This window comes from Medicago truncatula, chromosome 4 (assembly GCF_003473485.1).
Source record: "Medicago truncatula cultivar Jemalong A17 chromosome 4, MtrunA17r5.0-ANR, whole genome shotgun sequence".
Taxonomy (NCBI): domain Eukaryota; kingdom Viridiplantae; phylum Streptophyta; class Magnoliopsida; order Fabales; family Fabaceae; genus Medicago; species Medicago truncatula.
The window spans coordinates 24,685,250-24,709,757 of NC_053045.1; the positions used below are offsets into that span (position 1 = coordinate 24,685,250).

Genomic DNA, 24,508 nt, shown 5'->3' on the forward strand with positions numbered 1-24,508 from the left:
TACTCAATGATATATATTTAACTTTAATAATAATTTTGGACTTATTAATAGAAACTTCAATAATTTTGGCCTTGCTATCCCTTTAGGGTCGGCTAACCCCATTAGGCAAGCCTAATTGTCTTCTTTTTTTTTTGGTTCAAAAGCCTAGGTAACTAGATATAAATGAGGTGTCAAAATTCGAACTCGGACTCATGCGTACATTATATTAAACTCGTGATTTTAATTTTCTTTATATTATAAATCGGATATTATTAACGTATAAATGTAGAAATTAATCCCTCAAACTTAATGAAACTCTAATCAATGGTGAAACCCTTCTTCAACGTGATATAACATATCATGAAACAATTCCTTTGGTTAAATTGAAAATAAACGAGGGTTTAATTCGAACATCGATCTTCATTTATTGTAATATTTCTATCAACTGAGTTATGCTCCACAAAACAATTGAAATTATAATTTACCATTTCATCCTTGTTTTTGCATACATTATTTTAGAATTTATTTTAGAATCACTCCAAGTATTTGCCAACAAAAAAGCAAAGAATTTGGTAAAAAAAATAAATAAAGCAAAAAGAAAGAATAATTCCAATAGGTACCACCCTTATATTTTAGAGAATGCTATTTGAACAATAATTTGGTACAACCTACTTGACAACCTTCATTTTCTCTCTTTTCATTGGTCAAAAATAATAGAGAGAGAAAAAAGAAGAGAGAGTAAGAATATAACGTGAATATAAGAGAGAAAGTTGTCACAGTGGTCGTTCAAATATCATTTCTCTATATTTTAATGACAATATTCATCAATTTTCAATTCATTTGCTTATGACTCACCACCTCTTCACTCGCACTCAACTCCCCCAACTCGCGCCTTTCATTCATCACCATCTCAAGAAAACAGTCATCATCCCCCAATTCTTTTCAACAACCCTCCGCCGCACCCACACCCACACCCTACCTCCAATGGACGCGCATCCACCAGATTCCTCCTCCGCCACCCCCGCCGCCGCCGTCGAAGACTTCATTCACATCCACGATCTCAAAATGGAGAGCTTATCCGATAGCATGGTTCGGATCGATGATCATTCTTCGGATTCCGTCGATGCAGCAGCTTCGTCTGCTCCTCCGGATGCCGGAGAAGACGCCGTCGCCGCGGTGGATTCAGATCGACAGAAAGTTACGCTTCCTGAGGAGTTGTCGAGGAATGTAATTGTGTTGTCTTGTGAATCTTCTGCTGAAGGTGGTGTTTGCGATGTTTATTTGGTTGGTACTGCTCATGTTTCTGAGGTAAATTCTTTTTATTGATTTTGATTCTGATTTTGCTATGTTTTTTTGTATGTTAGTTCCATGTAGCACGGATACTCATCGGATTAGGTTTGATTAGGTGTCTCCTGATGTATGCATCCGACACCGACACATAATTACTATTTATGTCATTTTCTCAAATTATTATCAGCGTTGACGTGTGAGTATTCACGTGTTAGTTGCATTGTGTTTTTCATTGTCTACATTCATAACAATGAATTAGGGTTTTACTTACAATACAAAAACCAACTCAACTGATTTCATTTATAATGATAGTTTTAATATAAGATTGAATATAATATAAAACTTGGGAACTACTCCCTCGGTCCTTTCGTATGAGCAACTGTTGACTCCATATGGATGTAGTTAAGAGGATTGATTTTGCCGTCTGTAAAGGGTTAGCCGCGCAACTTGTTATCTGCTTGCCTTTCATTTATGTGTAATTTTTTATTCTTATTGTAGCTGCAGGAAGTTGGTAGTGTAGTTAATGTGTACATTTTGGGAATGACTGTTACTAAATTACCCTTTGTGTGAATAAATGTATTTACAGTTGACTTTTCATATTCCAAAGCACAGTAGTAGTATTAATTAGGGTTATGTTTGTAAAAAAAAGTCTAGAAACATGAGAGAGATTACTTTTAGCGACAAATATTATCTCTCAATAGGTGCTTATAATATAGGATGGAGCTTACAATTAAGGACAAAGGGCTGGATGTACCAAGAATGTGATCTACCACTTGCTGGCAATCAGGTTCAATTGACACCGTAGTAATACCCATTTCACTAGGCCAAAGCATAGCTTCCTCTAGACCCCAAGCTTCTGCTTTGTGGAGGTGACAACTCGTGGAACCAAGATGTTTTCGCTTATATAAATTCACGCTTATCGCCACTTAAACACATTGCTGCTCCAAATCACCGTTGGTGCTTAAAGATTTCCACATCTATGTGGCACTTGACTTGTCATATTGCTGGTTTTTCCCATTTCAGTCCTGAATTACCACTGACGGCACCAGCCCCCCTCCCTGCATAATCCCGAACCTGCTGCCACTGCCGCGGACTGTCACGTGCGATCTGTATGACTCAGACGAGCATAGCTCCACATTGTTCCACAGTTTCTCGTTCTTTGTTTCCATATAACACCAAAAGGCCATCACAAACTGCTGCATGTGGTGCTGATGCAACATGGCCAGCAGGTGAAAAAATAACGATATGAAACCATCCGCAATGTCCAGCCATCATTGAATAAAAGACCGTAAACCTGCTTCAGCCCACACTTCCTGTACCTTGTTACAACAAAAAAAAAAAACATGCCAATCGTTTTCTTAGCAACTCTCACAGTGAGCTATCCAAGCAATTTACTCCCCGTGATTGTAGTTGTTGTCGTGTAGGAAGACAGCCCCTAACCGCACACCATAGAAACAGTCACCTTCTGTGGTATTCTTAGTCCCCACAATTTCGTCCAGTTACCATTCATTTGGAGATCTCTGTTATCCACAAGCTGCTCCGTTATGAAATAGTGAGCCAATTTGACACTATATTCGCTGTATTGAGTTAATTTCCAAACATATTCATCCTCAAGTACTTCACTATAAATTGGCATGGATAGGATTTGATTAGCATCACTGTGATTAAATGTCTCCATGATCACTTCTCGCCGCCGATAACAATTGGAATTCTATTGTGTTATTTCTTTGCAAAAATAAATGGCTGACTTCTTCTAATTATATTCTTGTGTTTTTATTCATTTCAATTGGAATTGCCTTTTGTTTTGTTATGTAAAATGCATAGTTCTAAATTGCGGTTGTAAACCTTGATACTGCTGCAAAATGTAGGCATTTACTTTGGTCGTTGTCGTCCCAATTGAATTCACTACCGTTGAAATGGTGGTGAAATGATAGAGTTAATGCTTACTATTTTTGTTGAACTATGTTGCAGGAATCAAGCAAAGAAGTTCAAGCTATTGTCAGTTTACTGAAACCAGAGGTGTTTTTCCCTTTCAACTCCAGGCTGAGCTGCCTGATTTTGATTTCATGCTGTTTCCCTTTCTTTTACTTGTACATTTTTAATGATGAAAGCATATGGTTGGCTTTTGTTTGCTGCAGGCTGTCTTCCTTGAATTGTGCTCGAGTCGTGTGCAAGTGCTTACCCTTCAAAATCTTAAGGTCTCTACTTTTAAACTTATTTTACAATGAGCAAGGTTTGCTATGCACTATTTGGTACACTCTTTCTAGAGCAAATTTTCGTGGGTCCCACTAAAAAACAGGACCTGTGTTTGGTTCTTCGATTACGGATATTGATTTTGGTTAATACCTAATTGAATGTTAAGGGTCTATTTGGATCAACAGGGGGAAAGGTTTATGGAGGGGCAGGAGAGGGTCTGTTCGGTTTGACGTGGGGAGGGGAAGTGTAAAATTACATTTTCCACCTTTGTAATATTTAAGGTCGTGTTAAATAAAAAGATATTTGAGTCTAAATTGTAAATCAATATTTCTTTCCTCCAAAACCCCCATGTTTGGAGGGGTATAAAATTAGCTCCGCAGGGATTTTGCTCCCCTCCCCTCTAACCAAACAAGTAATTTTTGTTGTTTCGTACATTCACGTAAAAATGAGTTTAACATTAAATTTAAGGCTAAAATTACGTTTGGAGTAAAAAGCATCATCAAATCCCAATAATATCAGTTTTGGAAGTAAAAACAATTCAATATATGTCACTGATGTTGAATATCAACATGCTTCAGTAGATGAGTGCAGGGTTGAAGGGTTAAGTATATGATTGTTGAATATTTCTATTGCTTACTGGTGTTGTACTCACTAAAAGATGATCATCATCGTCATATTATTTTACATATTTGATTTTTTATAATATATCTTTACTCATTTACCTTTATTTTTTAAACTTTTAAGCTTGCAACTTATGAGTATTTTATTTTTTTATTTTTAAATAGTATTTTATTCTTCTTTGTGTATAATAAAGAAGGCCAAAAATCATCTTTTCTTTTAGTAATAAAATTATAATTGTAATCATTTTAGTGGTCTATAAAATATTTTTCAACTATAAATTCATCACAATGTTGGTTCTCATTCAGTTTTATTTATTTTCATTCAGGTACCTACTATGAGAGAAATGATTGAATTGTTGAAGAAAAACCGTAACATGTTTGAAGTACTTTATGGCTGGTTCCTTGCCAAGGCATGTTTCTGTTTTTGACAATCATATTTATCATCCCTATTACATTTTCAACTATTAATCGTTCATTCCTTTTTATTCAAGAATGATGTACTGTATTTCTCATGTACGATGCTTTTTTCTTCCCATGAATACCTGACAGATTGCCAGTAAGCTTGAGGTCTTTCCTGGGTCTGAGTTTCGTGTGGCATATGAAGAAGCAATCAAGTATGGTGGCAGGGTGATACTCGGTGACCGCCCTGTACAGGTTGGATACATTTTTTTTTTAGGAAAAGCCACTGATATTACATATGCATAATGTCGTGTATTATCCATTCTTAGCATGTTTTCAGTTTTTGATGTTTTCTTGAATCTTTAGTTAGGCTACTAGTAGTAGTAGTATACATGCATCACTTTTTTTTGTTCGCTCTCTGCTGTAAGAATTTCCCACATCTCCTTTGTGCTATTTCTGTAGTCGTATACACTTCATATTAAATAAGGGGCATAATGCATTATGCTCACACCATTATGGGATCTGGAGAGTAGATCCACTGTGTATGGTGTCTCATCACAGCTGTAAGCAAAAAGGCTGTTATAGTGACTACCACCATGTCACATAGCCTACTGTTTTAATAGTTTTCTCACTATTGCATAAAGGCCTACTCTGTAACACTTGAACCCTCCAACATAAATCTGTCTTTTTCCTCAACTTATGAATCTGCTTAAAATGCTTATCGGAAAATATTTCTATAGTTATTTGAGAAATATTGATATGTACTTTGGTAGCATAGTGAATGAAAGGGGAAAACTGAAAACAAAATATTTGTGTTTTTTTTGTAGAAGTTTTATTCATTTATTTTTTTCAATATTTGCAGTTTTATCAAAGTGCTTTCAGCTTGGTTTAATTGTATGATTATGTTTTAGAAGTTTCTTATTACTGTATTAATCGGTTTTGATTTGGATCAAGACAGATTACATTGAAGAGAACATGGAGTAAGATGCCACTTTGGTACAAGACAAAATTGGTGTACTCTTTACTTTTCCAAGCAGTTTTTTTACCCAGCTCTGATGATCTTAATAACATGGTATATGTCATGATCTTCATACACTAGTGATAAGCGTGAATTGATCATTTTTGTGCAAAGTTCTTGTGTATATACCCTAACATGGGTTTGCTTTGCGTCTGCAGCTGAAGGAAATGGATGACAGTGACATGCTGACTCTTGTTATTCAAGAAATGAGTAAAGAGTTTCCAACTTTAATGGAGACCCTTGTCCATGAACGAGATCAGTAAGTTTTATTGCACATAGTTAAACTTAAAAGTTTCATTCATGGTGTCTGTCTCGTGTCACTTGGACTTCTTACCAAGTGCCTCTTTTGTTTCAGAGCATAGGATACATAAATACTTTTGAATTGAACATACTGTAGAGTTATTTTGGGGCTGATATCATCCAGTTATGCCTTTTAAAACTAACTAGGGCACTAGCATCGTGGGGTTTAGACTAAAAAGTCTCTTCATTGGTGCAATTAATAGTAAAATTATGTATTTATGTCGTGTCTTATATTATGTATGATTTATCTATTTTGCGTCTATCCAGGTACATGTCCTCCACGTTATTAAAAGTGGCAAGTGAGAGCAGATCAGTTGTGGCTGTTGTTGGAAAGGGGCATCTACAAGGAATGAAAAAGAATTGGAAGCAACCTGTTGTGGTATGTGAACATTCAGTTATTCTGTTATATAATCGTAATAAATGCTAGTCTGTCATGGGTGCACTTCAAAGCAAATACTTTGGAATTTATATGTATATTTAGCTCAAAAAGTATTCGTAGACACTTCTATTTTACCGATCCTAACACACACGTGCTTTGTTGTTTCTGTCATTCAAAATTGTAGTATCATTCTTATTATATTAGTGATTGACAGATTTTCTTACCGCAATGTACCATATTGTTAACAGATAAAGGATCTTATGACAGTTCCATCTCCCAAACCAGCTATCTCTGCAATGAGAGTCTTTACATCTGTAGGTGTTGGCGTGGCTGGGGTTGCCATAATATCAGGCATCTATCTTTCATGCAAGAAATGACTTCTTTAGGTAGAGACATTGTCATGATTGTCATCTTCAGGAACGTTTGGTATATGAATTGAAATGTATACATGTTGAGTCAAGTTATACCATCATCAACAAAGTTGGTGCATAAGCCATTTAATTTAATTTGTTTTATTTTTTTTGGATCAAGCATTGTCATCCCTCACCCCCTAACCCCTATCAAATCATACACAATCACATTGGTAGCGTTTACATTTACATATTAAAATCAGATTGAACAAAATATTTGGTAGTATGCAATATGTATTGCATATTGAAAACAAAATAGAATAAGACGTGGTAGCAAAAGTGATTTTTAACTCCACAAAAAAACAGTATAACTGGAATCAAGTTGAACATTGATTTCATTTTCTATACTGACATAGTTTGTGGAGGAGTTAGATGGGGATAGAGAATTTTGCAAATATTAAAATTGGTAATGATGCCAAGTGGAAGATAATTTGAATAACCTTGATTCAGATGAGTTGATTTTATATATGGAAAAATAGTTAAATAGTGTACATCTGAATCTTAATGTAACCCATGTCAGCAAATTGATGGATTTACAATACTATAAAAAAAATTGTTGGTTTTTGCTTCATATTTTCTGGTTGTGAGGGAAAGACCAAAGTGCAGAATGGTCTTCAATGCCAGATGCCATGGCGGCCGAAATATAAGTGCAACAATCATAATCGTGGCTATTCGTACGCAAAGATGAGAGTAATGACCAAATATTAAGAGTCCCCTAGTCTCTCTTGCCCACCATTACAACAACTCTTGCAAATCAATCTGAAATGCTTTGCAAAGTTGCAATCCTCCAAATAAACACAATAATGTGTCCTTGGGAGATAGGAGAACTTTGCAGAATCTTTGTAATGATTTCTGTGGAAGTTTACAAGAGGATTTAGTTTAACACAAGCTTTACATGAATAGATTCCAACTAGTATAATTAGAGTTCATTTTACTTGATCAAAAAAGGAGTTCATTTTGATTCCAGGGTAGGATTGTTACATCAAACAAAGAGAATGCTTTGCTATTTTTGCTTGGTGCAAGCGCACGCTTCATTGTAGACGCTACTTTGTTCATTTGACGGCACTTTCGGGATTTAAACCCTAGACCTTGTATATTGTATACATTGTCTAAACCAACTGAGCTAAACTCATGCACACTTGTACAAGAAAAGATAAATACCTTTAAGATCAATTGCATCATCACAATCACTTTTGATATCATTGAAAGTTGAAACAACGTTGAGGTTTAGACATTTTCTGTTTTTTTTTTTAGCAATAGACATTTTTTGTTTAATTCCAACAATTTCCCTTTTTCTTAAAGGCTTAAATGTAGTTTTAATTCTTTTAGAGTGTGTTTGGATGGGGGAATGTTTTGACGGAATGTAATGTTTTGAAGGAATTTAAATACTTTGATGTGAACTCCATTGTTTGGATTAAGAATTTGAAGAATTTTCAAAATGATGAAAATTTATGAAGTATTTTGTTCAAGTTAAATTTAGAGAATTTCAAATGACACCTAAAAGTTAAGAATTTCAAAATTCTTCATTGTTATAATCTTTCAAATTTTGCACTTTGGTCCTCAAATTTTACAAAATTTCCAAATTGACCCCAATAAATTTATAAAAAATTGCAAATTAACCCCTCAAATTTTTTCAAAAATTATAATTTGACCCTCAAATTTTTGAAATTTGCAAATTGACCCCTAATTTTATTTTTCAAATTTGGCCCAAAAAAAATCAAATTTATAAAAGTTGCCTAAAAATGATGACAATAATTTTTTTATTACTTCATCCAAACAATAATATTTAGGAATGAAAGCAATTGAATCATTTGAATTACCAAGAATTCTAAATTCTTCAAAATTTCTCAATTACCTCATCCAAACACACTCTTATTTTTACAATTTTGTGGAATGGACTCCTCTATTTTTAAAATGGATGGTTTTGGTCTCTCCATCAACTATTTAATATGGTGATACGACATGTTTAAAATAATACTTTAAATAAAATTTTATTGATGTTGATCTTTTTCATCATCAGATCAGATACCACATCACTATGTTGAAAGGATCAAAACCGACATATTTTAAAATAGGGACACCAAATCGACAAAATTGTGAAACTTGGTTGATCAAATTGCAATTCAAAGCATGTGGCATGGTGATAGTTTTTTTTTTTTATATAATAACTTTTAGATGATAAACTCCGTGAGCAAAAATGTGATAGTTTTAAAATTATAAACATTTGGTATTAATTAAATGATGTATACGATAAATCTTTCATACTATTTGACATAATTTGGAAGATTTATAAACAATTTAGTGAAGAAGATTCTCCTTAATTTGGAAGACGTTTGGGATTATTTGAGACTGATAGAGTCTATGGAATTATGTTGATATTTACATTATGATATTTTCATGTTTATGAGATTAATAATGTTAGTTTATTTCTTGTTCTTTGGTTGGGTAATTGAATCATCGTATGTGTAATTATGTTTTAAAGCCACTTTGCACATCTTATTCACTCGTGATCAATAATATTAATCAATAAGAAAACTGCTTATATACAAAAAAAACATCAATCTACATTAAACTCAGAAGAGTGGATCACAATATTATTTTACAATAAATACAATCAGTAAAAAGTAAAAGCACTACAGTTGCCATCAAACCCAATGCCACATTGTTTCCCGAAGACTTCACCTCAATACTATAGAATCTCCATGTATTCCTTTGAGAAACAGAAACTCAATTAGTACACACTTAAGTCAAAATGTGAATTAATATCCCTTTTCTGAAAGGTAAACAAAAACACATTAAAATGATATACAAGAAATAATGTATGAGGCGTTTCCAAGACCAAATGGTATTGAATAAAACCCATCAATCAGGATCACCACACAATCAATTTGGCGTCCGAGCCATTACACTAAAAGGAACAATTTATCCTTCAGAATTGGTAAATGGACGCAATACTTAACATGTTTCAAAACAATATAGATGTATAATTAATGTTTGAACTAAAAATTCCATGTTGTAATTCGATGAGGTCAGAACCTGTAATACAAACTCAAGATAAAAATAAATATCACAAGAAATTTATAGAGTGCTCAGTGGAAGGAGAAGTCGTTTTAAAAATAAGCTCACGGCAAAACCTTTACGATTTTGTCCACTGCCCATAAACACTTCCTTGGTGTTTTTATCTCATCATAGCACCAATTAACATATAATTATATCAGAAGAACAAATAACAAATGATTCAAAACTATAATATTTTGAAAAACAAAAAATTATATAAAAAGAATGGCTTCAGTGTGTGTAACATTCAGATCATTGATATAAAATCTCACTGAAATCCGCTAAGATAAGGTATATTATCATCATAAGCCACTATTAGACAAAAAATTAACAGAAAATAATTATCATTGATATTGGAAAATTGTGTGCTCAGACAGCCAAGGGGTTGTAATCAGATTCTGGGTGAAGATTCCCAGATCAGAAACTCTAGTCCACATAAGTATCATCACCGCACAATAATATTCAACATAAAATACATAAGAAACAAAACAAAAACTAATTGAAATTAAGATTTTCAGTATTTGATAATCAGAAGAACTAAAAAAAAACAAAAAAAATGCAGATGAGAAATGATGAAGGAGAAGTTGTTGCTGGGTAGATGGGGCTGTAGTTTAGAATATATAGGCAGTGGAGTGAAGGGCGATGCTCAAACTAGGGTTTTCTAATGAGTGGGCGGAACTGCTAGGTTTTGGTAGCTTAGTGTGGGCTTGGATCTTAAGCTTCAAATTGGAGGCCCATATCACTACTTTTAGAAAATTGCTCTTTCCACTTTAAAAATTGCTCACCCACACTATAAAATTATGCTTTTACCCCCAACGACAACTAATTTATGAAGGTAGAAGTATTTATAAATGTCAACTAAGACACAAATTGGTTTGTCTAAGCACATGTAACGCATAACCACAATTCTAAAAGTTACCTTCAACTTCAATTGGGAACACTTTCCCACTTATTAATTGAATTAATATCATCATGACTTAGTATTTTATATAGTAGGTCTATGGTTTTGGCCCTTGATACCAATAAGCGTATTATGAGAAGTTATCATTGGATCGGTCTTGAATTCATGTGGGCCTTTGATCAAATCAAATTTAGGACATGTTCCTACTATGATCCGCATGCATATAAGCTTTGAAGGGTACATTGCTCCAGTCAAGGATTGAGCTTTAGTCCAGTCCAAAACACAATATTAACATTGTTTAAAAAAAAACGAATGAGATAATTCAATTTAAATTAAAGATTTAATTACCATGTAGTAGTGACTAAGGATGTTCAAATTCGAACCGATCCAAAATAAAACCGCAAATCGATCCAAAAAACTCAAAGACCGCAAAAATTTTGATATTATTGGATGCTTTTAGATGTTGTTTTATAAAAACCGATAGGATCGGATTAGGTTTCATATCACTTTCTCAAAACTGAACCGTAAAAGTAAATATCAATACTTATTTTTTATTTTATTTTTATAAATATCAATACTTATTTATTTTTTTATTAGTATTGTAAATTTTATTTTTTTTTGAGAGAATTAGTATTGTAAATTGAATTGTTATTTTCCTTGTTAGTTTTTAATATATTGCACTAATTTAATCAATATTATTCTACCTCCAAACAGCATCGCAAACACCCCTAGCAGTAACCACAATGTAAAATGATTAGATATGTTTAATTTTATTACAGTCAATGCAAAATTGAAAAAATTATTGATCTCTTAAATTAATTAGATAGATTAGTTTTTTATTTTATTTTTAAGATTAGTTATTTGTATTCTATTTATACAAATACCTTTTTTTCTTTCTTTTGCCTGCATCTATCGAAATGTCTGACTTAAAATTTCAATTCATTTTTTATCCGAATGCAAACATAAGTTTTTTTTTTTTTTTGAATGGCACAATAATAATATATAAAGAGAGAAAAAGAGGGATCAAATCCTGAATAGTACAAATACAGAGATACAAATAAAAGAAAAAAATGCAAAAAGGATGCTAGGCTCGGAGTACCAGAGGTACTCAAACGAAAAGAAGCCAAGAAGCACCAAACAATAACCACGCTAAACAAATCTAAGGAACAAAAACAACTACAACAAAAAGAAAACACCTCGACAAAAGGCCAGATAGAAGCAAATGGCACACCACAACCCCCCAGAAGAGAGCCAGGACCCACAACCCAAACACCCTACCGGAACCAGCACAGGATAGGTTGCGCCTCCCACTCGTATAAGGAAAAAAGGCTGACAGAGCTCTTACCCAGGAACCACTTCCAAGATGAGAGTTTTACCTTATCCACTAAAAGATCGACAGGTGGAGCCCTCCCGCAAAAATTATATCATTACGAGAGTTCCAAACAGCCCACACAACAGCAAGCCAAACCAAAATTAAACTAAGAGAAACTTTCTTACCCGATCCCAACGCCACAAAACTAAGAAAACTACCTAAAATATTCGAGTGAGGCACTAACTCCCAAACTGTAACACTTCTATTTCTATTAAAGCAATTAAACATGCGACTAATACATTTATTCAAGAAATAGAGGCTACGCCACATTCAAAATTCAAAAACCAAAGGACATGTATATAAACCTCAACAGTTGCAGCGGAATATAAACCAGAGTAAATCCAAGTATACATGTTATGAATCAATAAATTACATCAACATAGATGCATCTCAAAAATCCCAACAAACGGGTAATCTCCAAACATAACAAAATCCAAAATAAACTAATCTAGACCGACACAACGAAGCCTAGATCAGAGCCGACTAAACATCTAAACACCGATATCGGAGAAAACTCCTGATATCCTCCAAGCATAAAAACTCACCAAGCATCTAATCCTGCACAACGTCTACCCATCCATACAGATAGGCATACAGTTCATAACAGATCCACTGGGGGTAAGTATTACATCATCATAATCTAAATAATAGTTAACATGGATATTTCAATTTAAAACATCATGCACTTGATCAATAATAATCACACATTAATACTTACATCACACCCCGATATCTCACATCAATATTCATCAATCATATGAACAATTATCAATTTACAAATATTCATTCACAATCACCAATCACATTTATCATGAATAATCATTAATCACATTTCATGAACAATCACCAATTACATGTATCATGAATAATCATCAATTAACAATTATTCATACACAATCACCAATCATATGCATCATGAACAATCACCGATCATATACATCATGAACAATCACCAATCACCAATCATAAGCCATGAACAATCATTAATCATATTTCATGAACAATTATCAATTCACAAATATTCATTCACAATCTCCAATCACATTTCAAAATAAGCCATCATGTCATGATATGCACTTATTGACACATAAATGCATGTGGTACCAAATCTTCAAAAGGTCGTCACCTCCGATGGACAAGCCAACATCGTATGTAAGGGTTCACCCCCGCCTTACATAATCTCCGAAGTAAAAGAGCTCAACCCTTTTACAACAACTCGACTATGATGCATGGACATGTAACAAGACTCGATAATGCGACAACAATCACAATTTTCTCCACAATATATAGGACGACACCCAATTATATTGTTCATCTCCACATCATTTGCATTATCAAGAAAACATGCCCATACACAAATAAATCATAGTATTCACTATCACACATCAACATGATTATCAATAATCAACAATGTCATTCAACATCAACTATCACATATAGTTTCACCATTCAAGCATTCCTTACATTCTAAGTAAGATAACATACACATCTCGTGATAAATATCATATCCATTACAATCATTCATTCATACAACTTCACTTAGCCATATAAGAATAGTCACCACAATTCATAAGACAATTAGTTCAAGAAACATTTCCGACCAAAGACCGTGTCAAGTGGCAAACGGCCAACATTGACAATTCCCAAGACAAAACAACATAGACAAATTGAGAACCTTCAAACAATCTTAATCGACAATGTAATCATGAAGTTAAGTCGCCTCCGGATCATTAACGTTAATCCAAGCACCACTTAAGTTCATATGAAAATCCCATTTTCACAACCTTTCACATTCCCACCCGAAATATCATTTTTGACATGATTAAGACGTTTGACCAACCATACAAGTCCTACCTAAGTCTATAAGAGCTGTAGGTTTAACTTGTAATCCTATTTAGTTCACAAAAGTTCATTTGGACAAAATCATCAAAATTACCAAATTACGGCAAGTTCATATCATTTCTTCCATATTGCAAAACCAATTCATTTTCAAAACAAAACCAAGTTAGAATCAAGCTATGATACTCTTAGAAGCTTAATTATAAATTGATTGAATGAGGTTAGATGTTTGGAATCCATTGGCATGCTTAAAAGTACACAAAAACACGAAAAAATAAGGTTTTGGAATTATACAGGACTGACACGGTCGTGCCATCAGGAAGCACGGTCGTGCCATCTAGACGCACGGTCGTGTCACCTCACCAGTACAACAAAATGCATTTTTACGTTTTTGCGCATAAAATCTTGTTTTTGAATCCGATTTTAGTTTCGTTTTCGCCAATGCATTCCTAACACTTAGACCATACATACCACACTTGAAAACTTGACATTTAAACATTAAAACAACTTAATCAAACTCATCCCAAAATGACTTATTTTGCAAAAGCACTTAAAAACCACTTTTACTCAAAAACCCGTTTTCTTCCCAAAACGATTTCTCTCCAAAACCAAGTGATTAAAACAGAAAATCATACCATCCTAATTCATTCTAACAACTTCCTTATCTCATTCAGCATCATCAAAATCAAACTTCTATATTATCAACCCATTTTACAAAACCACCAACAACAACTCATTTCTCAACAACAATCATGAATCATGCAAACCCAAGTCATGGATTATCATCAACAACATGACATATCAACAACAACATCAATTGAAACTTGATTCACACCTCAATTCAACAACAACATGTCATAAATCATCAATTAAGCATAATTTCACAACTACTCATTTTCATACATTATGAACATGTTATTTCATCACCAACAATTCATTTATCATTCAATTAACATACTCAAACTTATCACCAAAACAAGAGCACAAAATTCAAAGATTGGGTTCATATAAATTCTTACTCAATTAAGCACTTTTTCAAACAAACCAAGAAAATTGCAAAACAAACAATTATGATTATGATGAAGACTAACCCCCTTACCTTAAGTTATGATCAATTCAAACTTGAGCTTCACTTTAGCTCATAATTCTCCAATCTTCAAGTTTTCCCCCTTTGCTAACCCTTGTTCTTCCTTTCACTCACTTTCTCTCTCTACCTCTCTCTAACTTTGTGAAATGAAATGAATGAATGAATTTCTCTCCAAGTTTAGGTTTAGGTATGCTACAACTCAATTGGGCTCAATTCTAGACCCTAGTGGGCTTAACCCATTCTAACACAATTCTAAAAAGTTTCTATACACTCAACGGTAATTACTAACAACGGTAAAACATAACCAACAGTCACTAAACGGTAAAAACTAATCACTACACTAGTAACTTAGTAAAATAAGGGTTCTTACTAAATATTAAAAATAATTCACACCAAAATTACCATTTTACCCTTACCCGCCAAATGACCAAAATATCGTTCTATTACGGAAATCCATGAAAATACACCCAATGATGATTAATCACACACAAACACATAAAACACATAATAAAAGTAATTAAAATAAATCTAGCGAAAAATCAGGCTGTTACACAAACCACCTAGAAAAGTGATGATCCAAGTAGATGTGGCACAACATAATGCAATTGATCATTGTTGAGGTGCGGTTCAACTTGACCGGAGCAGGATCATGTACCCGCAAATACATCATACACTCGTGTCAATAAGTTCAAGGAGTTTTGATGTATTTTCTCCGTTGTGCATTTGTTTTTGCAGTAAGTTGTTCTATTTATAGATTGTTGTGCATGCCCCGTAGGCCAAGCGACCTTTTAATCCTTTGGGTGGCTTATATTAGCTCTAAGCAGCTTATTTCGTGTGGTGCAACTATTTGCTGACGTAGGTAGTCTGTATTTAGACTTAGAATCATGCTCTTTACTCAACACATTTTGCACAACTTAAGTATTGCAACGTGAGTTAAGTCACACGGAGTGACTTAACTGACCTTTTCTAATTTATTTACTATATTCAAATTATTTTATTTACTTTATTCTAATTTATTTATTTACGTTATTCTAATTTATTTATTTACTTTATTCTATTTGTTCACTTTATTCTAATTTATTTGTTTACTTTATACTAATTTATTTATTTACGTTATTCTAATTTATTTATTCACATAAAATAAATATTTATTCAAATTTATTCATTAAATAAGTGCAAATATAAAAGGAAATAAAAATAAATGAACTAAATTAATATTTATTTGAATTTATTCATTAAATAAATGCAAATATAATATAAATAAAAATAAATGAACTAAATTAATATTTATTTGGATTTATTCATTAAATACAAAATCAAAAAATAAATAAAAAGAAATGAACAAAACTAATACATATAACAACATCTAATTTTATTAAAAGAATTCATACAATAATTGATACATTTATTCGAATTCACTAAATCTACTTATTTTCTTTTTACCCTCTTGGGGTAAAAAGTGATCAGACTTGGGTAAATAGTGAGCAGATTTCTTGGGAAAAATACATCATTAACCATTGGGTTGAATCTAAATCTGGTTCTTTTTATACCCCAAGAAGATTCTTTTTACCCACGGTAAAAAGTTTTTGGGGGTAAAAAGAAGCAAATTTAATTTTATCTCAAGGGTTGATCACTTCCTTAAGTCAGCTACTCACTATTTACCTCAAAATTGACCACTTTATACCTCAAAGGAGTAAAATGAGACTAGAGATTATTGAAAAAAAAAAAAAAGAGAAATAGAGGGAGTGTGAGGAGGGAGAGAAAGTGATATGGTGTGAGGAAATAGAGAAGTATGAAAGGGTATTTATAGGTGGAAATGGTAGTATATGTTATAACAATCATAAATGTGGTCAAAAAAATGTGTAAGCATGGTAAAAAAACATGTATATTGAAGGTTGAAAGCTGACCCAAATCCAAAAAACGTGTGTTTTTGAGCTCTGACCAACCCGTCAACCTGCGTGAGTTAACTCGCACCCATGCCAATGGTGCGTGAGTTAAGCCACGCTTCGTGACTTAACTCATGCAGGGGTATTTTCGAAAGTTCAGCTGAATGAGATGAATTTTACTGGGAGAAGAGCAGAATTCTTAGACTTATATATGTATCTCGTTGGACCTTTTACTTCAGGATTGCGAATGGACCTTTTTCTTCAATTTCATAAAAGAAACATACGGTACTGAAAAACTTATTTCTAATAAATAAAAAATCATTTATTTTAATCATAAGAATAATAATACATTTTGAACATATGAAAGGAGAACAACCTTTTCCCCTTATTTTATTGAGTTGTGTGTGTCACAAGAAATTTCCTCGCCCACTCAATTCTGCTTATTGTCACCAGAATGAAAAAAAAATAAAAAAAAAACATGATTTCCCATCAAACTTTCGAATCACTTAACCAATTATTCCCATATCATTTAAAAAACAAACAAATCATAGCACATCTCCATCAATATTAAGACACCACAACATTAACAAACCCCCCAAAAATAATTATTTAAAACTGACAAACATAGATATTCAATTATTAATTTATAAATGCACAATGCTTCCTGATCTCTCCTTCAGTCCCAATCTTGACATTAATTCTGCCCATTTTTTCCATGGACCTTCCAAATTCAGTAAAGAATTTTTCATTTGATTGAAGATGTTGTGCAAGAATAGATCTTGTTGTAGAGCTTTTAAGCAATGCAGCATCTGATTGGAACAAACCCCTTCTCTTAACTACTTGCTTGAAATAGCCAAGATCAAATGTATTACGACTTCCAGGGTCCATTTCAATAAGTGTGGTTTGATCATTGATATTCTTACATTTAAATGTTTTCAAATTTTTAGCATATTCATTGTCTAGATCTGGGTCTTGATCACCCTTGCCAGTAAAATTATATAGCCTTGTTGAAATTGTTGAGCAATGGGAAACACCAATTGTGTGTGCACCTGAAAGAAGAATGATAGTTTTGGTGATTAGATTAAGATCAAACAATTGTATCACTGACACTTCAGATAGAAGACATGTAGAACGTACCATGTCAATTTTAAATATTGACACAACATTGATATATGCGGTTACTTTTTGTTTTTTTAAAACTCGGTAACACATATAGTTACATTAACCTACTTTTATTTTCTTAAATTAATATTGGCATCTACATATGAACGTCAATGTTGTATCTGATGACCGTGTCAGTGCTTTTTTTAAGCAGAAACACATACATTAGCGCAGTAGAAAAAACGGTCAGATAGGCACGGGAGTGCCCGTCTGGACGCTAGTATTCAGAATGGAAACATACCAGAAAGCAAGACTAGGTCATTTGCATCAAGTCCAACATTGCCAAAGAGTGTTAGGAGGACAGTGAGGTTGTGAAATGGAGCAGGAAGGCTAGTAAAAGTATCTGCTGCTTTAGATATGATACCATCCCTTCTACCTGTTGGAACCTTCCAATAAGGCCCACCCTGCAAATCCATGTCAATCATGGTAGAACAAACAAATGGTCATTTATATTCTCCACTAGAAAACCTATAGAAATGAGATACTAAAAGAATGAAACAAATGAATACTTACAATGGCATGGATAGAATCCCTAGCAGTCAAAGTGAGTATATCAGCACAAGAGACAACACCAGGGCATTCTTTTTCAACAAGGCTCTTTATTGTGTCAATGAATTCATAGCCTCGAAGTGTAAGATTTGGAATAGCATCCTTTTCAGCTTGATTGGTTTGTGTTGAGTTAAGAAGTACCGATGCATCACATCCCTGAAATGCCAGATGTTAGTTCCACACTTTTGATGAAAGACGTGTCTAGTATCTGACATGGAACACGTCATCAACACACATGATTCCATTCAGTAAATTTATTTTTTCAAGTTTTACTAGTATCGACAAATCAATGTTGGTATCGTGTCTGATATTCGTGTTTGAGCTTGAATAAAAAAAATTGAAGTATAAAAACAAACCAAAAAAAAAGTATACCTTGACAAAACAATCATGGAAATGTAGCCTTATGAGTGCAGCTGCTAGTGATGGTGCATTGGGAATGTGGTCATGAACATACTTCAAAACAATTTGTTCAGCTTTTGGGCAGCTTTTAGCATAGAAACCTGGCTGCAATTGAGCATGAGTTGATCCAATTATTGCTATAAGACAAATAATTAAAACCTTGAAGTAACTCTGGTTTCCCATTTTCATGTAATTGGCAAAGATCTTAAATATTAATTGCCAAAATTACAATGGATATGAAAAAGCTTAGACCCTTCTTTGTAAGAAGCTATTTTATTAACTTTGCTGTTTCCCTAACAAACAAGGACCTGTTATTTATAGTGCTAAGTTTGTGTTACAATGAAGGGGGAAAATTATAGAGATGGTGCATGCAGCACACCAACACTTTGCTGTTGATTTTTTTATCATATACTTTTTGCGTAATAATGTCAATTATCTTTAAAATATTGGTTATTTTTGCCAAGGACACACGCTAGGAGTGAGGGTGATTTAAGTTGGGCAAACAATTAATTTTTCTTTTTATGAAGGGCAAATCATCATTTTGATCTTTGAAAGTGTAATTTGCTGCAGATTGTGCACATTGGTCTATGAATATATCAAAATTGTAAATGCATCCATAAATGTCTTTTTTATTAGTCATTTTGATCCTCAAATATATTTTTAAGTAGTTAGGTTAGTTCTCGAATGTGTTATTTGTTGATCAATTTAGTTCATAAAATTATTAATGAAGGAGACACTAATAATGTGTTTACAATTTCAATACATTTAGAGACTATAATGAAAGCGTCTCACATATTCAGAGATTAAAATCTCCGTTTTCCTTGATTTAAGTTGTGTAAGAGTCTTGTATCAGCATGGGTGTTGGATGTATATGTGTTTGGGACACTTACCATTCGAGCTTACTTTTATTAGTAGGATTTAAGTCCATTTAACATGGTATCAGAATTAGGCTAAGGATAATAATGTATAAATTAGTCTAGTCTGAGGACGCACGCTAGCTAGGCGTGAGAGTAGACATTAAAGTTTATTGAAGTCTCATATTGTCATATTGTCAAGGACTCTGAATTGTTGAATTTATATACGTGGTTGGGCACCTTCATGGTATGAACATTCTTTTGGGAGTGAAATCCAAGTGCATTTGAATTGGTTAGTTATGTATGTTATTTTAACTAAGTATCCTTTAACCAATTACTAAAATTAATCCCTCGAGTCAGGTAAGATTAGTATAGTTGACAAATTTTATCCTAAAAAATATAAACATTGTTGCATTCTTAAAGTTGAAGTCAAGACCTCTAAGTTGGAAGAGATCTGAACTATCTCATAGTCCTGTCGGGTATATATTGGTTAGTTAGGTTTGTTATTATATGTTAATAGAGTATTGCTATTTATCTAGAGAGATTTTATTTAGAATTGATCAATAGAAGGTCTCAGCCAATTAAATTTGTTATTTGTCGGAAATCAAATGATATATTAATGGTGTGTAATTAAAGAAATGTGTTAACAAATACACTATCTTAAAATTTTCTTGATACATGTTGTCGCTGTATCTATCATTTCCCATGTTAATAAGTTAATTAGTTGATAATTTCCAAACAATACAGTTTATGATTGCTTCATGATACCTTTACACGCCAAGTGTTATCTTATGTCTCACCTTCCACTTTGGACTTAAGCTTCGAATTATTCTCAAATTTTATAAAATTAATTTTTAACGATTTAGCATGCATTTCTTGCGGTAGTAGTCAACACACATGAAAATATATGTACAAGAAATTGATGTGTATCTCTTAACAGCAAATTGATTTTTTTAAGAAACAAGTTTTAAAGATAAATTTAAGAATGAAAAAGTTGACTTAACTGTTTCGATGAGGCTTAATCTTTCTGTCACACACATGAGCCGTCACCTCTTGTTCAAATTAAATTACAAACTATGTACAAATTGTTTATAAGGAAAAGAAAAAAAGAAAAGAAAAAAAAAGGAACATGGTACATGAATTATTGAGTAGGTGAGGAATAGTTGTATGATCTTAATCATTATGATAATTAACACTTAAATTAGTTGTTTGATGACAGAGGCAAATACAAATTTGCTCGCGAAGTAATTTTGAAATGGGAAACGGTAATGCTATTTCCTACGAGAAAAAATTCACGAAAGTCACGAACAAGTGTAGGCTAGCATTCCCTTGTTTTCCACCAAACACCCGTTTTTTGTTTTTATTTTATAAATGAAAAAAATATTATATGTGCAGCGCATTACACTTGTTCGTGGCTTTCGTGGATTTTTCCTCGTAGGAAATAGCATTGCTGTTTTGAAATACAATCAGAGTGAATTGATTTAGGAAAAAAAACTAGTAGTAATGTAGATAACTGGCGGAACGATGGACACTCAAACGTGCCTTTCTTTATGCTCTTTTTGTTGCATTAATCTTGTAATTATGAACGGTTTTTTTTTATTAAATTTTGATTTTAATTAAAAAATATAGAGATTAGATGTTTGAGAATTTCGAAGTATAACAAACCCAATAAACGATGTTTACGTTTTTAAATAACATCAACAATATAATAAATATAATATAAATTCTTTTTTTTTAATGCCACCAATAATATAATATCATTATAGGAAAATTTGTTTAAGTATAGAATTAAAATATCCCTATTTTCTTTCGGGTTAGACCATCCACAATGGTGGGTGCTTCACCTATTTAGCACCACATTAAATAGGCACCCCCATTGTGGAGTATAATACATGGGTGGCTATGGAGAATGGTGGCTATGGAAGCACCATCTCTCTCTTCATTTTTCATGGGTCCCTTTTAATAAATCTTAATAAAATAAATAAATTTTGTTGAAATGTAATGATATAAAATTATTTGTGGGACTTATTTAATAATTTCTTTTAAGGAGCTGGTTGGAGAAAATTGGTGCTTATTAAGTATTACGGTAAAATGAGTGATGTGGGTATATGAATTCAATTTAAGCACTCAATTTAAAGTGTTTTGTTGTGGATGGTCTTATGCTAACAAGTGCATTAAGGACATTGTTTAAGAATTTCATTATTTTTTTTTTTATCTTGAAAATATAAGTCAAACATATGTAAAAGTAATAATTACACAAGTTTCAATCAATATTTTTTTGGAGAAGATTTTCTATATAAGAATTAGGCAAAATTACACTTTTAGTCCCTTAACTTAATTTCAGGTAACAATTTGGTCATTTATCTTTTTTTCATTTCAATTGAGTCCTTTTTGTCCATTTTTATATACATTTTCAAGCTTCAAATCTAATATTCTTATGCAAGTATAGACGAGGATAATAGATTTGAAAATTGAAAGACCATAAGAAAATAAAATCATAAATTTTAAGCTTAAAAATTCATATGAAAATGGACAAAAAGGACCAAATTGAAATGAAAAAAGAATAAAAAACTAAACTGTTACTTGAAATTAAGTTAAGGGACTAAAAGTATAATTTTGTCTAAAAATTACTATTGCTGAAATCTTAAGACATCATTATAATTAAAATAGCATTTTAAAATTAAAAGTCAAACCTAAAAAAAGAGAGAATTATGGCTAGTGTTACGGAGTGATCAATAATGTGGCACGACCAACATAACTTGCTTAAATATGTTAAAGTCTGACAAGTTCATACGAATATGGATAATGGAGAGCTGAACCATGTTATTAATTGGATTGACTTTAAAAAAATTTCAAATGACACATAGACGTTTCATGGAAACATATAATTTAATGTACATATGGCAGAATCATGGTGGCTGTTGTTCATGAAATTAGAAGAAATAATATGTGAAACTTGATTATGGATGACAAAATTTGTATGTTTGATAAAATTCGTCACGGATACGGAATGATAGTTTTATAGATATTTGAGGATAAAATAGACACATATTTTAATTATATGTCTGTTAGTAGATACAGAAGTGGAGATAATGGTATTTATACTTCTTGTATTTGTAGTACTCATTAGTAAATTATAAAAGTTATTTAACCTAATTTCGTAGTTTATGTTTATTTGTTTGATTAATAATTTTGTTGTCAAGATTTGAGTGCAATGTATCAATAGTTTTATATGTTAATATTATTTTATAAATGTATTTTTCTTTAAAATATACGTAGGTGTTGCCGGTGTTGTTGGTGTTCGTGTCGCTGAAACACCTATTTTTTAGATGCATTTTTCTTTAATTGTGATGACTATGAATGATCCTTTGATTTTTTCAGCGACACGAACACCGACAACACCTATTTTATAAATGATTCTCTTGAATATCTCCAAATATACACATAGATAGCTCAAAATCTACGTATTAAGCAATTTTTGGAACAATAGACTATTGTAATTATGTCATTAAACTTTTTTTTCTTGACAATAAACAATAGCTTAACATTTCTTGAAGTTGAGAATATTACAAGGAGCTAGTGTTAATATTAAAGGGGCATTTTCCAAAACTTTTGAATAGACAATACTAGAGAAATAGTCTATGCACATAAACTTTGTATATAGAAATGAGAAATTAAACCAAATTACATCACATAACAATCCATCCATCAACATTCTCCATCCACTAATAATATGATAGAAAAATTGAAAATCCATAGTTTTTTTTTCTATCCTGTTACAAATCATTATTTTAGTTTCATCATGCGCATTATGACCATAAGAGAAATGATATCTGTACAATTAATTTTAAACAATTTTTGTGACAACCACTTTTCTCTTCTTTTTATTGGACAAAAGCAATAGGGAGAGAAAAAAGAAAAGAGATATTAAAAACATGTGCGAGTATGAGAGAGAAGATTATTTCAAAAGATATCAAAAAAGGGTTGTACAAATATAATTTCTCCGACTATAATTAGTCTCGCATTTGTTCACTTTGTCGCACAGGCCAATAACTAATTGATAAAAGCCAAATTTATTGAAGTTGGGTTCATTCTCATCATAAAGAACCTTATACATTATATGATAGCTAAAATCGAAGCTTAGTTGAGGCAAAAGTTTAAAACCAACAAAACTCACATACAGAACACAAAACATGTTACAGCAAAGCAAAATTAAAATAAATTTATGTAAGTTCACTGTTTTTTATGCCATATAACAAAATAAATTAAAATACATTTACTCTACTTACACGGTTTGTATATAAGCATTGCAAAGATAATCTTTGAAATTATTAAAATTTGTACACAATCAGTCTTGTCAAAAAAAAATTTGTACACGATCAGTAAAATATGTAGCCGAAGGTTTCCATGTTGCATCCATGGTAAAAAAGTACACATTTTTTTTTTACCCGAAGGCTCAACACGCGGTACTGAACTGTAGTGGTTTTGCCAACTGTGAGGAAGGCTCCGGGATTGTTCTCAAAACAATGTTTGGTTCTGCAATCTTCTCCACAATATCTTCTAGACGCCTAACCGCATTAAGTTATGAAGGCGCAGTTAAAGTAACATCATTTCGGTCAGCAGGAGCTGCAAATGTTTTAGATGTATCAACATCCTTTCGACATATTTATGAACTGTTGGCCTAATAACATGTTACAACTTTTTTCCTCGATCAACCTTGTCAATAACCTTCTCAGGGTGTAACCAGCAACATTCAGTGACATTGTGACCATGCTTTTTTAATGCAAACAAAAATATGGTAACCATTCATTG

At 32.5% G+C, this 24,508-nt stretch overlaps 2 protein-coding genes and 4 non-coding genes across 6 annotated transcripts; 1 reads left to right on the forward strand and 5 right to left on the reverse strand.

Moving 5' to 3' along the window:
• The first annotated feature begins 810 nt into the window (after positions 1-810).
• LOC25492103 (traB domain-containing protein) lies at positions 811-6,711 on the forward strand. The gene is made up of 9 exons (XM_013600162.2): positions 811-1,287; positions 3,241-3,288; positions 3,408-3,467; positions 4,412-4,495; positions 4,635-4,739; positions 5,443-5,556; positions 5,661-5,761; positions 6,070-6,181; positions 6,430-6,711. Exons 1-9 carry the CDS (start codon positions 826-828, stop codon positions 6,556-6,558), a joined length of 1,215 nt encoding a protein of 404 aa, XP_013455616.2. The 5' UTR covers positions 811-825; the 3' UTR covers positions 6,559-6,711.
• Positions 6,712-9,406: 2,695 nt separating this feature from the next.
• LOC112421528 (small nucleolar RNA snoR80) lies at positions 9,407-9,531 on the reverse strand. The gene has a single exon (XR_003011854.1). It is a non-coding gene; the product is annotated as a small nucleolar RNA snoR80 (small nucleolar RNA).
• Positions 9,532-9,675: 144 nt separating this feature from the next.
• Positions 9,676-9,787, reverse strand: LOC112421511 (small nucleolar RNA Z152/R70/R12). Its single transcript, XR_003011837.1, has one exon. It is a non-coding gene; the product is annotated as a small nucleolar RNA Z152/R70/R12 (small nucleolar RNA).
• An 87-nt stretch (positions 9,788-9,874) lies between these two features.
• On the reverse strand, positions 9,875-9,960 carry LOC112421509 (small nucleolar RNA R11/Z151). Its single transcript, XR_003011835.1, has one exon. It is a non-coding gene; the product is annotated as a small nucleolar RNA R11/Z151 (small nucleolar RNA).
• Positions 9,961-10,009: 49 nt separating this feature from the next.
• On the reverse strand, positions 10,010-10,106 carry LOC112421506 (small nucleolar RNA Z157/R69/R10). The gene has a single exon (XR_003011832.1). It is a non-coding gene; the product is annotated as a small nucleolar RNA Z157/R69/R10 (small nucleolar RNA).
• A 6,934-nt stretch (positions 10,107-17,040) lies between these two features.
• Positions 17,041-19,146, reverse strand: LOC25492105 (peroxidase 3). Its single transcript, XM_013600164.3, has 4 exons — positions 18,816-19,146; positions 18,408-18,599; positions 18,136-18,298; positions 17,041-17,782 (listed from the first exon to the last, which is right to left on the reverse strand). The coding sequence occupies exons 1-4, from the start codon at positions 19,029-19,031 to the stop codon at positions 17,373-17,375; spliced, it is 981 nt and encodes a 326-aa protein (XP_013455618.1). The 5' UTR covers positions 19,032-19,146; the 3' UTR covers positions 17,041-17,372.
• Between the last annotated feature and the right edge of the window lie 5,362 nt (positions 19,147-24,508).

Excerpts from the sequence above, each read along its gene's own strand:
- LOC25492103 (XM_013600162.2), top strand. The coding sequence starts at position 826 with ATGACTCACCACCTCTTCACTCGCACTCAACTCCCCCAACTCGCGCCT. Across the intron at positions 5,762-6,069 it reads CTTGTCCATGAACGAGATCA|GTACATGTCCTCCACGTTAT; the intron begins GTAAGTTTTATT and ends GCGTCTATCCAG. Across the intron at positions 6,182-6,429 it reads ATTGGAAGCAACCTGTTGTG|ATAAAGGATCTTATGACAGT; the intron begins GTATGTGAACAT and ends TATTGTTAACAG.
- LOC25492105 (XM_013600164.3), bottom strand. The coding sequence starts at position 19,031 with ATGAAAATGGGAAACCAGAGTTACTTCAAGGTTTTAATTATTTGTCTT. Across the intron at positions 18,299-18,407 it reads GGGATTCTATCCATGCCATT|GGTGGGCCTTATTGGAAGGT; the intron begins GTAAGTATTCAT and ends ATGGATTTGCAG. Across the intron at positions 17,783-18,135 it reads TGACCTAGTCTTGCTTTCTG|GTGCACACACAATTGGTGTT; the intron begins GTATGTTTCCAT and ends TTCTTCTTTCAG.